Source organism: Cyanistes caeruleus, chromosome 1, assembly GCF_971803275.1.
Source record: "Cyanistes caeruleus chromosome 1, bCyaCae1.hap1.1, whole genome shotgun sequence".
Classification (NCBI taxonomy): Eukaryota; Metazoa; Chordata; class Aves; order Passeriformes; family Paridae; genus Cyanistes; species Cyanistes caeruleus.
This window is the reverse complement of record NC_141701.1, coordinates 5042393-5060035: the sequence shown is the minus strand read 5'-3', so window position 1 is coordinate 5060035 and position 17643 is coordinate 5042393. Positions and strand designations below refer to the sequence as shown.

General features: G+C 40.4%; 1 protein-coding gene across 8 annotated transcripts in view; it reads right to left on the bottom strand.

Annotated features, from left to right (window-relative positions):
- AGO2 (argonaute RISC catalytic component 2) overlaps positions 1–17643 on the bottom strand; it is a 57663-nt gene that overhangs the window by 26667 nt on the left and 13353 nt on the right. For all 8 annotated transcript variants that reach the window (XM_086877832.1, XM_086877820.1, XM_086877836.1 and 5 more), the window contains 2 exons: positions 5266–5461; positions 1425–1545 (listed from right to left, as the gene is read on the bottom strand). In XM_086877832.1, coding sequence (XP_086733958.1) covers positions 1425–1545; positions 5266–5461 — 317 coding nt within the window. The remainder of the gene's footprint in view (positions 1–1424; positions 1546–5265; positions 5462–17643) is intronic.

Here is a 17643-nt window from a genome sequence, read left to right as displayed (position 1 = left end):
TGTCAACCATCCACAACTTCTAAAGTATTATAAGGCAACTCTGCACATATCCAGAGCTGTTTAAAACCCTAAGATACTCTCACCAAGTATCCTTCCACCTTTGGCAAATACTTTGCAGTCTTGTCTGCTAAATCTGTGGGAACTGGAATACTGGAATGGAACTGGAACTGGAATGTGAAAGTAAGCAGAAAAAAAAAGCTAAGAGTTTTAATGATTCCTTTATCATTTTCCCAGACATTACTTTATCAGTTAATGAAATGTAATTAACACCAGAGTAGAGACTGACCTTTACTGCATGGCATTCACTTAAACAGATTGGGAGGAAATAAAAATTACACATATGAGATTAAGAGCTTGATTCAAGTAGAACTATTAACTATGTCAAGCATTGCATAGGCATCCAATGAGACAGCAAACAACAGCCTGAACTATTCTATAGCAGCTGAATTTCAGAGGGCCTGAATGGTTCCAAATTTCCCCATTTCTCTGTATTTCTATTCCTCCCCTTACATTTTATTTTTGCCTACGTAAATTGTAATCAACTCCTAGGAGATAGAACAGTCCTCCCCTGTAACTGCACCTACAGCAGAAGGGAACTACTGCAGTACCATCCAGAATGACTGTGCCCTCCCTCAGGGACTCACCTGAATGAAAAAAAGGCACAGAAAATTCAATCTCCTGTTAGATCACAGATGCATAGGCTAAATTATTTTCTAGGGCTTCTGTGTTAGCATGTTCCAACAGAATGCTTTCCACCCCAGCAGTCAATGGGCACAGGAGCAGCCACAAGCAGAGCCCAAAGAGGTCACTGCCCCACCGGGAGCTGGCAAACACAACCACAGCCCTCTCCAGCTGCCCTGGGGGCAAAGATTGCATGTCTTAACCAGTGCAGTGAAGATTAATTTGGCTCTCAGTCATCAAGAATTAGGGAGGAGAGGTTCTAACATAGGCAACAGAGAGATGGAGGAGCTTCTTCCAGCTACTGATAGCGAGAATAAGCTTAGAGTGGGCCTTGATGAGATTAGTGAGGTGACACAACAGCTTCTTGCTGCCCAGAGCAGTTATTTTCCCTCCTGTCCCACACTCAACTGTGCTCTCACTTTCTCCCTAGTGCCAGTCTGGAGACTGTCTGCTGTCTGGGAGAGCTGATCCAGCTCCCTAAAGTAGCAGAAACCACACCAGTGAAAGAGAGGGGGGAATGAAGGGATATAAAACCACTGGGTTTATCATTGAGTGACCACTGGGATAGCAACAAGCTCACACTTGTCTACTGGCAAAACACAACCTGAACAGAGTGGCAACAATAGAGACATCTACTCCAGAAATGGAAAATCAAAAACAGAAAATCAGTTTCTATTAGTTGTTAGAAATACTCTGCAAATCCCACATTAAAGTCTCTAGAAATTTTTCTATTTAAAACTTACTTTATCTCTTCCAATGGGAAGTGGCATAGCAGTATAAAGGTTTTTTCTTCCATCAAACACTGGTTTGCGATCCCCGAAAATCTGGGTTTTAAAGTGCTGAACCATATGCTCCACTATTTCTCTGAAAATGCAAAAAGATTAAGTTAATCCAACTTTTTACTTTGAATGTTAAGTGGCAGACAAGTACTAACACTAATATTTACCAACAGAAGCATTAGGTAAATGAAAGAGTTGTCCACTCCTTTCTATTAAAGGCAGGATTTGTTTGACTGATCTGAACTGAAAGCAACTTTTTCACAGACTCAACTGTTTTCTTAAAACTGCTATTTTTAGGGGTTTTTTTTTCAGATTTAAACTTTCCTTCCTCTTTTCTGTGACCTACTGGAAGTGGTGAAGTGAAAGCTCACACTCTCTCAAGCTCAAAACAAGAGGTGTGCAGTAGATCCTGGGGCTTCAGCTCCCCTGTCTTACAGTCCTTTCTACAGAGGACCCTGGACCTAAAGCTCAGCAGCCTGAGAAGCTTTCAAAAATATCATTATTCCAGCTTACAGCCCCAATGACAGGACAGCAGTTTATGCCAACAATGATAGCAAAACATTTTGCAGCTCCCTGAGAAAAATAATTTTTAAATTAATTTTTTTTCATACACACAACAAAACTGGGATCCATCTAACAAAACTGGGCACATGCATTCAGTGGAACTGTGAATATTAAAAGTACACATTCATTTAAGAGTCGCTGGAATAAGGTTCCATTTTTGTGTGAATGAGGAAACCACTCACACAGATCTTGTCAAACCACAGTGTTTACACACTGGTCATTCAAAGCAGCAGTCAGTGAGAGATCAGCTGGAATAATAACACTCTTTGATGCCAAAGGTCCTTTGGTCCCAATGTCCCAGAGAGACAGTCTACCTGTAATACCCAAAATCCATCAGCAGGCTACAATCTTAACCCACGGGGGCAAAAGGGCATTAAGAGGTTAAAGTGACACACAGAAAGGACAGCCCTGCTCCTGCAGCACTGCTGACAACCACCTGCTCACAGATGCTGCAGGTGACTGTTCATGCACCCTGACTTGGCAAGGTAATTAACCCAGGTATGTATAATGGTGCTGCAAAATCTGAGATGAAATTGAACTCATTCGAGAAAAGAAATAATTCTCTTTTAACTGGCAATTTCTTTGCTGTGTCACAGGGTTTATCTTAAAATAAGATGTGGCCACTGAAAGAAACCCTGACCTCCTGCAAAGCATGAATCAAACCTGGCCCAGTAATATCTGCCTCAGATCTGCAGGGTCTGACTGAACAAGTACATAACTGGGAGGGTGAGAGGGTGGAAAGAGGTATTTTTCAACCTGGAGTTTAAGATTGAGCATGGAAATCCCACTCTCTTCCTGAGCAAGTTCTTCCGATTGTCAACTGCTTTATATAAAAAATGAATACTTCCACTTAATTAATGTTTTCAAGCTTCAAACCACATCAACAGTTAGCAATGGTGCTTCTCAGCTGTGGGTGGAGATATTTTAATGAATATAAGTTATTTTCTCCATGCAGAGTTAAAAGAAGAGTTATTTACCACTTCAGTAACTTCAGCCCTTTGGGGCTACCAAGCTCATGCAAGCTCATCAAGGACTCTGGGCTGGCAACTGCAGAGTTCGCCAAAAATTAAATTGAGAGCACCCACAGAGCAGAACCAAACTCACATTGCCCACTCTGCCTGTCCAACTACCCAAAGAGATCTGGACTTTCTGTCACATGTACAGAATTGTAGCCAGACTGTATTAATTCAGTAGCACCTTGTCCTAGCTGCATTTTCCAGTCCTGCTCATGTTTCAGTGTGGAACTTGCACGTACAGGGGATACAACCTGCAGTGGGGTCTGCAGGGTCACAGCACAAGTTGGAGTAAAACTGAAGAACAAAGCTGACACAGATGAGGGAGCATCTGAGTAAAAAACAAAATCTCCCTCTCCTCTTTGTAGAGGTTATGTCATATAAAGCAATACTTACTATATATATGTGAATTATATAACCAAAATACTAGAAACCTATAAGCCAGCTGTAAAAAAACATCATTCAGAATTGGATTACATGTGGATCCTGCATAATTATATATATATATATTTATGTGCACACACAGAAATATAGGTACAGACATAGGACCAAAAGGTCACAGCTCACAGAAACCGAGGTGCATCTGAGTACAGGTATATCCACAGAATAGAGCACTAAGCACTCAAAAGAAATAAAAAACACTTCAGTATGTGAATCCAAATTGTATTCTTACCACACTGAGAAACATCCACCACACCACTGCTGAATGCATCTATGGCATCTCTGCTTATTGCAAAAGGCATTTCATCTGAGTAGATCTGTACCTGCTCCTGTCACCACAAAAGAGGAGTGACTAACCTGACCAAGCAGAGAAGGTCAGGGGCTGGCACTGGAGGAAGAACTTGCTACTGAATAGAATCTGCCTTTCCAGTGAGAAAAACTGCTTTAGGTTTTGTGGCAAGCACCCCCACACTGGACTGTAAGGGAGGTGCTCACACAGAAGCTGTGCAGCATTTGGCTCCCAGAGGAGATGCAGAAGCAATCTGGATAAGCCAGCAGCAGCTGGCAGAGCTGGAGTGGTGGCAGGGAGAGCAGTTAAGGAAAGAAAAGCTCTCATGGTTCCTCTTACGAAAAAAGTGACTGCTCCAAGTGTTTTGCAGTGCTCCAATGCAGGAAGAGCATCTCCATAAAATCAGCAGTTGCCCTTGGGCAAGAAGAGAGTTCAGCTCCATTCAGTTAACAAAGGTGTTTGCTTTTAATATTAACCTCAGCTCTTGACTAGCTGAAAAATTAAACTTATAATAGATCACCACAGGAAGAAAAAAAAAAAAAACAGAGCAGCAAAGCACAGTGATGCTGCTTTGTGAAAACACTATCATTACCAACTCCTCAGTGTAACAATGGAGAATGCCCTCAGGTTTATTAATTCACATTAGGAAAACCGTGGCTTTCAGGTGGCTTTTTTGACTCCACACTGTTTATTTTCATGACTGCATATTCCACCCATGTGACCTTTTTTTAACAAGGAAAGGCTTTGCTCTTGAATATATAAACAAGCCATTACAATTCTCTACAGTCAAGGTGCAGTTATGATGATGACACTTGTGGTTTCCAGTTGGTGCCAAGTCTTGTTCTCAAGTTCCACTTCTGGCAATGCCACTTCTTTTTCAAGTCAATGAAGTTCCACACTCTAACAGGGTACAGATGCCAAATGCAAGACCTGGCTGCTTATTTCCCTGGCCAGCTGATCCATGTTTTCATCTTGCTATCTGTTTCAGGAGCAGTTTTCCCTTATACAGAATCTACTGATAAAGGATAATTTCTTACCTGCTTTAGTAACTCCATAATCCTTTCCCCCAAAAAAACAGGTTTTGCCTCCTCTTGTGAGAAGGGAAAGGTGGGAAAACAAGCTGGTAACACCAACTCCCTGCTGAAGGACTTTAGCCAATTACACTCCAATATATAACCAGGTAGTAATAAATAATTTTTATCAAGTTGGCTTATACTGACCCAGTTCCAATAGAGCTAATACAGCTTATCCATCTGCCACCAGTGGCTTCAATCAGCAGCATCTCAGTATTCTAGCAACATCAATCCAAGTAAAGATTTGGAGGGGGAAAAAAAAAACCAAAGGATATGCATATCCTGTTAATGGAAGTGATAAGTACAATCACTGATTAAAGCCAGGCACATCTTTCCAGACATCAGTGGGGGCACCTGGCTCCAGCTTTTTCAAAGAAAAGCAAGACTGCAAATAAACCGAGGAAAGGCAAAGCTCAGTGTGTTACCTGTTAACTCTTCTAGGACATTTTTCTGGCTTTATATCCAATTCATAATGGTAGATATCTATTTTAGGAATGTCCATTTCAAAGAAGTTGGCTTGCAGTTTGATTGTTCTCCCAGAAGTGCCAAAATCTGGTCGAGGAGGAGGTTTAAAGGCATATCCCTGTACTGGTGGTGGCAATGGAGGAGGAGGTGTGAGCACTGCAAAAGAGAAAAAGCACAACTTAGCCATCAGCTGTCTCAAATTGACATTTCAGCAAACTTACAGGCTATTGGGCCATCACATTTAAAACCATGACTCTTTTTAAACAACCTAAAAATGAAAAAAAACCCCAAACTCTGCTTTCAGGAGTCCACAAATCCTATCTTCTCTTTCTTTCTCATACTGGTTCACAATTTGTTGTATTTCCTAGCCCAAACTGGAAAAAAATCTTAAAATCAGTTGCATTTTCCTATACCACAAGACAGCTGAGTGGGAATTTCACAGGCCAAGCAGGAAAGCAAGAACCAAGATCTTCCTTGCAGGGAATAATTTTCATTTTAAAACACATCTAACCACATCCATTTGAGCAAACACCTATAAAATAGTTTCCACCACTTTCCTCCATGTTGCAGCTGTCTGCAAAATCCTGTATTAGAACTGAACTATATCCTACTGCTTCCTTCACACAGAGCAAATACTCTACTGCTGCTGTGCTCAATTCTTGAGCTCAAACATCAGCTGTTGCTCAGACAACGTGAAGCAGAAGCACAATAGCTGCTTGCTGTTGTTCCCATCCAGGAAAGTCCATTAAAAATGCACAGAGAAGTGTGTAAGGTACCAACTAGAGTATTCAAAACTTCTGCAGCCTCAGTGCTCAGGTGTTCTGTGCTCTGGAGCAACAACTTGCAGCAAAAGCTTCACATGTGAAAAAAGCCATGTGGTTTCTCATTACTTATGTAAGAATCCAGGTGTGGCTTTCTAAGATTATCGAATTCAGCTCTCTGCTAGCAACAGAAACAATTCACATCCCTTCATTAACAAATCAGTCACCACTTTTCTACCCTGGCTTTCTGTACTGGAAAGCTGTTTCAGAACTGTGATGCTCTAATGCTCAGAAAACATCCTTCCATTTTTATTCATTCATTGGCAGGTTATATTCGGTGGCCTTCATATTGAGTACTCCTGGCTGTACTTCTAGATTTAAACCAAATACCCATTTAATACTAAATGCTAGGCTATGCTCCTTCTGTTAGTCCCTGCTTATCAATCAGGCTTCATCATTCTCATCCTTCCAGTCATTTTTCCTGAAGAAGACTAAGTGATAACCACACTTGGTGCTTCCATCTCTCAACGGGAAAAGGCAGATTAATGAGCCCTAAACTGCTTTTGCCTGCCTTGTAAAGGCCATCCAGTGACCACTCAGGGCATGTGCACCCATTTCACTTGCCTATGATCATCTCCCAACTCCTTACTAATTACCAGCTATATGGTCTTTAATATACCTACTTTTCTAATCCGTATCTACAAACCTTTCTGAATGATGCTCAGATTCTCCTTTTCCTGACAATGACTCCTATATCTCAAGATGAAATTTCACATACTTATTCCTAACCTTTATGCAATGTTTGTTAATGAAATAAGACTATTCCCAACATTAGTAGCATGAATTCCCCACTTTACCCCTCAACACTTCTTATGGCCAGTCTCCCACTCATTAGTAGCTCCCTATTTTTAGCACCCTACTAACAGTCAGCATCAATTTTCCCATGCACCAAATACTTCACCAGATTTGACACTGGGAAAATGATACTTTTGTTACTATTTTTTGAAAATGTTGTTTCTGATCTTGTCTCCCAAACACATTCTAAGGCATCCATCCTTTTAATTCTGGCTACTGAAATCCGATTTCCTTTCTTCCCTCCCTTTTATAAACATTGCCATTAAAGACGGTGGTTCTCCAACACTAACTCAATCAACACATTAAAGTTGTTTCTTGCTGAAGATCTTCATTTCCATAACCTAAAACTTCACGTTTCAGTATTTCAGTCTTGCCTTAAATGGCAATATAGCAATTTTCATTTGAGTATTATTCATCCACATTGCTTTTGCAGTGTCACCAGCTGCCCTGAAAAATGGAGCCAAATATCACCTTAGCTCTTCTCTGTAACCCAGTCCTGCCACGAGCAGCTAGCTCTGCATCTGACCTTACCCACCTCCATCCCTCAAGACAAGATAAAGCACCCAGCTCACTGATTCTGCTCAACCTTTGGGTTTTTATTTTTTCTAAATTCCTACACATCCTAATTTCTAAGACATCGATTTTCATCTTTTCCCAACACTTCCAGGCCCTCTGCTGACTTAATGTTTTTCTGATGGTGATTAACTCGCTCAGGTGGCCCTGCAGTCACCATATCCCCATGTTTGGTGTCACAAATTCACACTAAATTCACATTGTGTCATTCAGTGGAAAGAATCCTCTGCTGTGGATAGGACACCTAACAAAGTTATTGACAGCATTATCACTACAGCAAAAAATACTCCCACAAATATTTGTACTTGCAATACACCAAAGGTTTCTGTGATCCACCTCCAAATCTGATCAAGATGTGCACAAAGCAGCCACCTCTACTCCCCCAGAATCCTGTTTGCCATCATTTCCAGTCCCCCCACAATAATTTTAAAATAATCTGTCTCCCACATATGTTTTCAGTCACTCTGCTGCTGAATCCTTTCTACAGATCGCCACTGCACACATTTTTATTCCCATCTTTCCATAATGGAACGTTCCCATTTGAAAATTATGTCCTAGTCATTAACTTTAGTCTGTGATTTTTGTGCATTTCCATGATTCCCATAACACCATGCATTATAAAATATTTTCATTTTCTGTCCAGGCTCCTGTATTTTAACATTTCCATTTCTTGTTATCCACACCCTGCATTCCATATTGCCTTACCACTATTACCTAGACAACTATTATCAATATATTGATTTCCCTTCTCCTTCCTAATGTTTTTTATGCCTTCTAACATTTCTGTATCTACTTTCAGATCCTAATTCCACTGCCCTTTCTTTTCTGTGCCATATTTGATACATTATGACTAACTTTCAAAATGACAAAAAAAATTGAACTTAAAAATTGGAAGTACAAAGAGAAGCATGATGGAAGGGGACACACATCCCCACAAGCTATTTATGCTGCCAAATTAAGTAATTCTGTAATTAAGCAATACATCCTCCTTCTATTTCAAAATGGGGTTGTTAAGTGCTTCATAGGGGCATAACAAACCCGTATCTCTAAGTGTTCAGGGATCAACAAACCACATGTTGCTCAACACCACCACTGCATTCATTCCTCCACTGGAGTTTTAGTGACAAAGAGCAAATAAAAGTGAGGATTCAGCCCCATTTTTAAGAATAAGATGCAATGCTGAGAGAAGCACAGACTCCTGAGGAAAGATGGGAATGCAGTTTTATAACCTGCATGACTCACAGAGATAAAAAAGCACCAAGCTGCCCAGAAAGCCTGACCATTGCCACCCTCTATTTTCATCTTAGATAGTTTTTTTTTCAATTATTTGGGTTTTACGATCCAATTAAAGGCAAAAAAAAAAAAAAAAAAAAAAAAAGGGGGAAGCTATTTCTGGCTCAACTCCCAAGGCAAAACTTATTTAGGGCAGGGTGTTGCTTCAAGGAGATAAGTACTGTTTATTAAACAGCAGCAGTGACCCGATAAGCGCTCAACCTACATTTCTGCCGCCTAAAACAGACACGTATGTGTCAACTACAGCACCGAGGGATGGGAACTGAACTCCAGGGGAGAAAAACTAAATATTGCAACCACTCAGCTGAATTCACTTTTTGGACTACTGCCTCAAATTAAGAAAGCTAAATCAAACTATCTTGTGTAGAACTAACTACAGCAAGCAGCTGTGAAGGGTAGAATCACAAAATACTGGGTTTGGTACAGACAGAACAGAGAAATAAGGCTTCGCCTTCTATCAAAACATGATAGAAGCCTTCAGCCTTGATCAGGAGGCACAATTGCTGCATTCAAAATGATTCAGCTGCCACATCTCCCTGTTCAAACACTCCTGCAGAAGTCCCACCACTCACCCACTTTTAAATGCAATAGAAACTGTATCAATATGAGAAAATTTTCCTTAGTGCCAAGGCTCTTACTAGGAATCTTTCGCAGCCTGGAGAGGTGTGCTACAGAGAGCACTGGACATCTGAGCTGGAAGTGATGCCCAGCCCAAGGAAACCTGCCAAAATTCATGCAGAGACACCTTCAGGAACACAGATGCTGCTTCTGGAGACAGTATTTCAAAGCATTGGAAAATCTACATGCATTCCTGGATTTTACTTTTAAAGTGCTGTCAAGGAAAGAAGGGATTAGAAAAAAGATGAAAGACTAATAAACCGGAACATCCATGTGATAAGTATTGGAAGCTCCTCACTCATTTGTCAGATGATAAAATGAATAATGAGAACATTTCAGTCTTGATATGATGATTGAGACCATCAAGAGCCCCATTTTCAAGGTGTGAATTAAGGTGAGCTGGGTGTGGAATAATGAGGTGTCCATATGCTGTCTTTAGGCTTACTTTTATCAGGAAAGAAGCCAGACTTCCCATTATAATTCATCTCATTTACATAAACTAAATGTTCATAGCTATCAATCTTAAAAGCAGCAATTTCTACAAAAAAAAATCTGGAAAAGACAGGTATCAGAAAAATAACAGTCTTATGGCAGTTTTATGAAATAAAATTAGCAATCAAGCAAAATTACTCTGTCAAAAGACAGGGAGGGAAAGGTGGCAGTAGAGGAAACCTGCATAATCACAGAAATGCTGAGTTAGTAAAAATAATTTTTGCAAATTGAAAACTATTGCAAACACAAGGCTGGCTGCTCTTATTCCTGCACATTACTGAGGATCAAAATCAGAGATAAAAGTGACTCATGAAGTGAGCAGGCCAAGACACTCCTGGTCTATAAAAGGTGTGAATGAGCCACACACTTTGACGAGCTTCTACTCCAAAATCCACACAATTATGTAATGATGGTTTTTCAGGACCATGTGCTCCGTAACCATTTCTCAGACTTGGAACATTCATTTCTTTTGTCCTTCACCATTTTTTAAAGCTTAACTGCTGGCCTGCTCAGCATGCTGGAAGTGCTGCCAGTCAGCATTAAACTTGCACATTGGAGATTTTTTAGCAAAGAATTATGCAATTTTAATGTGCAGTCAGAGGCCTAATGAGTTATTAAATAAGAAGGGGCCAAACGAGTTGCATGGAAGGGCTTGTCGACACAGGAGATCGTCTGAGCATAATTACACCAGTGCAATTATATCAATAAGTTTCCTTGTGTGGCAAGTCCTAACTCATATTTAATAATCAGGTGATGCTTTCACAACTCTCAGTAGGTTTTAGCATTGGGCTCACGCAATCTATGTTTGCCAAGGGGAAGACTCTCCAAAACAATTTTTCTAAAAATATATAATCTCTAAATGAAACTAAGATGAAAGAATCCTTATTTGAAAGCATCACTTTGGGTTAAGGTTTCCAATATCAGATAATGGGGCTGCTCTTCCAGATTATCACTAAAGGTATTTTAGGTACAACCACAGTGCATATTTCACTGCTGCCTCCAGGTCAGTCACTGATGCCATCACACAGATCCAGCAAGGATGCATCATTCCTTGGGCAAAAAAAAGGGATTTAATAACTTGTCTTCAACTACTGAGCAGCTATTTTGCCTCCAGAACTGCAGGAAATAAATTAAATGACAAATGTGTTCACCATGACCAGGTTAAAAAGAACCAAGACTGGCAAAGGAACAGCCTCCAGTAGCTGCTGCAGAGGAGCAGAGGATCATGAACACAGAACAGAGGTGGGAAGAGACCAGGCCGACTTGTCAAGTTTTGAATATCTTAAAGGACAGAGTTTCCACAACACCTTATACAATCTGTTCCACCCCTGCAGTAAAATAAACTTGCCTTCTACTCAACTGGAGTTTCCTGTGCTCCAGCTTCTGCCCTGTTCTGGTGGACCTCCCCAAGTCCAGCTCCATCTGCTCCAAAGGTTCCCCTTAGCCAGCAGGAGAAGCTGGAAGATCACCCTTTCCCCTCCTCCTCCTAAGGCTGAATTCCCTTCACCTCTCCCGGGGTGCCACATGTCCTTCCCCTGCCACCTCAGTGCCCTGTCACCAGGCTTAAAAAAGGGTCATGGCCCCTTCTGGAAGTGCTCTTTGAAGTGGGAGAAAAGGAGGCTTCAAGAGGGGATACCCCACAGCAGGGGAAACAGGATTTCCACAAATAGTTATTTAACTACCAGTAATAGAAGGAATTCAGAAAGAATCTGGAAAACATCCAGTACAGATCCATGACAGGATCTGCATGGAGTTTCTATGTATTTTAATCACACATATATAGTCAGAGCAAGAAAAAAAAAATACAGGGAGTTTAGCCTTTTCTTTTTAGAACCCAGGTAAAGAAAAACTTGGGACTGTCTTCAAGTTTTCTGACAGTCTGGGTTTTATAAAGAAGTTTAACTTCTGGCTTTCTGTTAAGAACCGTTAGGGAATGATAGGAGAGAGGCTGGCAGTGTTGTCTGTGAGATAAGGGAAACCCTAAGCTGCAGCTCATAGTCCCTTGATATTTTGGAGGCAGAGGAATCTATATGGAACCTGTAAGTCTGTCTTCTGCTCATTAAGGATGTTTTAGAGCATGGAAACCAGAATCTCTTCAGTCAAGCTATAACATTCTTGATTAGATAATGCATAACAAAAAAATGTTAGACTTGTCTATTAATCTCCAACAATCCAACAATCCACAAGGGCAGCAGAGGAAATGATGCAATCAGATTTTCAATTATCATTTTTCACTAAACCCCCTTCTAAAGGTTCTGGTCTCTCAGTGAGCAACTACCACACTTTCTAACCACAGCACACTCATTGCATGTGCCAAAGTGGGCTACAAGAAAAAGGCTCAGCTTAATACCAATGAGCAAAAATGAAGGAGCTGTTCTCATATTTGGTCATATTTTAAGGCCATTGCATGACTGCTGAGATGTTTGATGATACCCTGCCAGATTGCTTCCAGTTTCTTAGTGCTGTAGTATGAAACTAAAGACGTTAACATAGAGTAAAAGTGTTAGATAAACAGCACTGTCTTCATAACTGTAATCACATTATGTTCAGTAGACTACTCCAAACATCATTTTATTGACTAATTGTCACTTCCTGTGAAAGTATTCAAGCAAGATTAACTCTCAAGTCAACCCTTTTACCTGCTGAAAGATGTCTCTGCCCATGGCAGGCAGGTTGGACAGGATATTTAAAGGTCCTACACAACCCAACCCATTCTATGATGATTTTGTCTGGAATAGTTACAGATCTGCAGCTCCCTTGGTTACCCTGATGCCTTTTGACCTCTGTAAGATACAGACACAATCTCTTCATGGTGTCAGAAGTGATGTGATCCACTGAGACCAGAATCACTGCCAGACACCAATGGTGTGAGCTGCAGTCACAGATCAAAGGGAGAGGCAAGACATCTATCCAGCCTGCTTTTAAGTCAGGACATTTCAAAGAAGAATATGTAAGAACAAAGGAACTGAAGAGGAAGAGATCAAGGCTCCAGCAGAAAGCAGCAGGCAAGAAACTAAGGAATGGTTCTTTCCAGCCCACAAGCTGCTTCTGGACAATGTCAACTAGCAAAGGACACCAAGTGTTCGTACTTTGCTTTCCTCCCACATTCTCCTTGCAGCCTTGACCTTCAAAGTCAGCCTCCAAATTTTTGAATACCAACAAGCTGCTTCTCACCACCTACAAGTGGGGTGAGCAGTGGCAGTAGAGCACCCAAAGTGCAGAATTTCCATCCTCACTGCTCACAAACCAGGTGCCTTAACCAATCCCTGCATGTGGAATTTTACCAAGTCCTACCACAACCCTTCTTAAGGGCCACAGAGAAATGCTTTTAATTACAAGCTGCAGTTTGAATTAAGTCATCCAAATAGCGAGCCTCATCCAAACAATGGAGGGATGCTTACGGCTTACCCACAAGTCAGCAGCCCAGTTTGAAGTTAAATATGAATTCAAAGTACAAAATAACTCCATCTTCAGACAAACTTCTACTCAATGAAGGGGGGAAATGGAGAACAATTTATCACATTTGACCATCACGATGCATTCCCTTTTCCATGCCTTAGAAAATGATGTCAAACTAATTCCAGATGTCTTTCCTAACAATTTGAATATAATGGTATTTTCTGCATTCATAAAGAGCAATGCCTCCATTCAATACAATCTCTGCTCTTTGTCATTTCAAAAGACCCAAAGTGAATAAATACATTTTTTAATAGGGAACAAAAAAACCCCAACCCACCTAGTAGAACATATTGCTCCCTTCAGGCTGCTTCTCCTCTAAAGAAGGTAAGACCAGAAATTACATATTCACCATGCCACATTATGCTTCCCTTACCCCTTGTTTGCATTTAGGTTAGGAAAGAAATGTGGCTCTCTCTGCTTCTGTACTACCTGACACTTGGAACTGCACAGGTGTGTAGGAAATTGCCTAACCCACCCTCTGTGTTTATTTGGTTTCATTTTGTTTTGAGTCACTATAAGGCTGCTAAAACATAACTTCTTCATACATTAGGATTGACCTGCCCAAAAAACTTAACTGGTTTCCATCACTACTCGGTGTGAACATGAAACAGACAAGCAATTCCATTCAGTTCCCAGGAGCCACAGTAAATCCAGCTGCTGCCAGGTGCAGAGCTGAGCTCAGCAAGGGGTACAAAGCCACAACCCCATCATTAGGTACTTCAACACCTTCTGCACACACCAGCTGCCATCACATAGCACCATGAGAACTGTACAGCTCACCCTGACACTCCATTACCTCCAAATCTCAGGCTTTCAGAGACTTTTTTTTCTTCTTCCTCAGAAATAGTCAGAGTTGGTCTCTGCATTACAGCCCACAAGCGGATGTTGGATAGATTAAATCCACTGAATCAGGGTCAGAGTTCTCAGCAGTGTTGCTCCCCCAACACTTTTCCCTTCCCCTACCATCACTCCCCATGCCCTCCTGCATTTTTGGAGCCATCCATGCCCACATGCACACCAGCTCCACTGAATTAAAGGGTTCTAATGGCTTGGGCTCTGTTCCATGGCCACTGGAATGGTTTTCCATGTGCTGTGCCTCACCAGCTGGGAACTGGTGCCACAGAGACCCCAAATCCACATTCCCTGTGGGATTTGCATTGTGCACAACTTAATGAAACACAGAAGTGATTTGTCCTCAGCTAGCTAAGGAAAGGAGCTAGGATGGTTCTGCTTTGACTTGTACCTTTGCAAGCACATTTCATACACACCTCTAACTGGCAGTGTTTATGTGCAAAATCTAAAAATAAAAATTACATTGTCTTCTTTCCTAAAAACTTTTTAATACACAAAACTCAACTCTAGAGCTGTAACTCAGTAGTCATGTCTTCTTTGAAAAAAAAAAATCTTTTCCCATACCCACACTGGATTAATCTTAAAACACATGAACACTACTGTGGTTCAGTTTCAGAATAGAAAAATTCCCAGTTAAGAGCTGAGGCTATGCTTTATTTTATCATTTCAGATAGTGAAAGCAGCTGTAGCAGCATCTTCAACAGTGGGATCTCCTGCGGTTTCCAGAGATAGGGCTGTGGTTTTCACCATCACTGCAAAGAGGGAAAAATGCAGGTTCCTAATAGTGGAATAACTGAGATATTACAGTGTAGGCTGGCAGCAGAAGTCTCTTATCAGAATTTTTTTTTCCATTACACCTCAGGGTTTTTTCCCTCCACCTGCTTCTTGTAAGCAACAGATTTTCCCATATTGCTTGATACTAACTAAAACTCAGCTATGAAAGGTAAAAAAAGTCACATAGAAGTTTACTACAGAGAGGCCTCCCTGAAATTTGACATTAAAGGGAATTTGCAAGTCAAACAATTCGGAAAAAACCCACCACTACTGTATTCTTATCACATAACGAGACCCAGACAACAAAGCTTCATTTCCTTGCCCTGGTGGGAAGTTTCCTCCTTCTGAAAGAAGCTCTGACTTTTTAAACAACACACCCTTATGCAAATATTCTGAATCCCTATGTGTTATTCCTAAGCATTCCCCCATTAAACACTGAAGTTCTCCACAAAATAAAAAGCACTGGTTCATCGAGAAATTAATTCTTCTGCTTTGTCATTTCTACATGAACCTGGATTTCTTCTTTTTGTTTTGCTTGTGGTTTGGAGGGTTGGTGGTTTTTTGGGTTTTCTTTTTAAACCTATGTCTCTCAGTAGACATCACAACAGAAATATGTAAGTCAGCAGAGCTGAAGTTGACATGTAGAATTATATGAAACCTTAGGTTTCACTGGCAGTTAAAAACCACAAACAAGAGAAACCCTTTGCTCTTCCAAAGTCTTGTCCTCCATGAGAATTTCAGAGATGACAGAGGAGTATGATGGGACAAGAGTGTACAACCAACAGAGAAATTAATTGAAAAAGCCCACAAAATCCAGTAGAAAGGGAGCATTCAGTGCAAACCACAAGCTGTATGAAAGGACAATGAAATAAGTTCATTATCAAAGTCAAGAACATAGAAACATTTAGACAGGAATTCACCCTCTTTATGAACAGACGCCTGTCCTTTAATAGCAAACACTTGCTAAACAAGTTTCAGAAGGTATATAATAAAGCCCCAGTAATAATTATGTTTTAAAGCTTTATTCATCTACATGGCAGGTTTAACTTCAAACAATTTTTTGATTGATCTAGCTAAGCCAGTGAAACCTCCACTCTTGGGAATTCTTCTAAAATTGGCTTATTTAAAATAAATCTAAATTAGCACATCCACACACACTTCCTCCTACTAAATTAAAATTTAAATTTCATTATTTTCTCACATTAATAAGCTCTTGCGTAAATTTCGTGATTAAACTAGGAACGTAAAAAAAAGCATCGCTGAGACAAAAGGTTGCAATACTCCAACCTCTGACACCAGCTGCTCAAACAGAGCCACCCACAGAGCCCAACACTGCCAAGGCAGTTCCTCGGTGGCCACAGAAGAGTTACTTGTTTCCTACACTATATACAAAATAATAAATATCACTTGATACAAATAAGTTTCAGAAGTGTATCTTCAAGCTTCCCAAAATAACATGATGAGATTAATTTATTTCTCAAAAAAAAGCAAACTTTGGTTTTGCTCTGCATCTCCTCTTGTCACACCCAACACAGGCTGGAAGTGACACAATGAGACGTTAAATTCATGTACTGTTTAAACACAGTCTTCAGACTTAGACATATTTTATTAAGAATATTCTCCACCTTCTGATTATAAAGCAGCTTGTAAAAGGGAATTCAATCAGGTTGTGCTAGGAGAGCTCTTGGGAAAAACTGTAGAGCCCAAAACTGCAGATGTAGAGCCCATAACTGGAGTTATTTTGCATCTATGAAAAGTTAAATATTTTAATGCTTCTCCCAAAGACAGAGACTTGCATGACTGCAGATTTAGTAATGCTGAGAACTGGTCCCCAACACAGCAGGTGGCAATAAACTCCCATACAAGAAAACAGAACACAACTAAGCAGCACTACAAAAAACAGAACAGGACAAACAAATTACAATAGGAGAGAACAAATTACTCTCACCACACCTGTGATTAAAAAAATAAATAAATCCCTTTCACAACCCAAATAGTAATAAAATTTGGTAGCACTGTGTACAGCTCAATGAGTAGCCAACTCAAAAGAAAAACCTCAAAGCAAGCTTTGGACTGACTTGATTGTGCCAGGATCCACAGTACTTTCCAGTCTAAATCAATGGTTTTCTTCCACGTTGGCTGTGTCCAGTTTCGTGAAGTCACACAGTAAAAAAAAAAAAATAAAAAAATAAAACAACAACAACAAACCAAAGAAAAACCCACCAAACAAAACTTTCCTTCCTAGAAAACCTGGGCACCAGGCACCACATGGTTTCACAGCTGCAGCACAGCTATAAAGCAGGGTATTTAGGAGAAGTAACTCTGCTTAATATGAAATGCAGAGAGAGTACAGAAGCAGATTAAATAATGCTCACACAAAAACTTTTTATTTGAAGGCACCAAATATTGTTCTGAAAAGAGAACAATAAAAGCAAAACAATTAAAATAGAAGGGCTAAAATGAATTGCACTAATCTGTGGTGAACACTAAACAGACTAAAAGACACCACTGATGAAAACAGTCCTGAGTATATAAAAATACAGGCATCACCTCAATCTTGAGGATTAAAAAAAATTCCACTTCCTAGACAGTACTAGAAAGTTTCTTCAACTTCTTAGATACGGCTGCCAAAGAGACTCACAAATTACAGCTCTGGTGTAA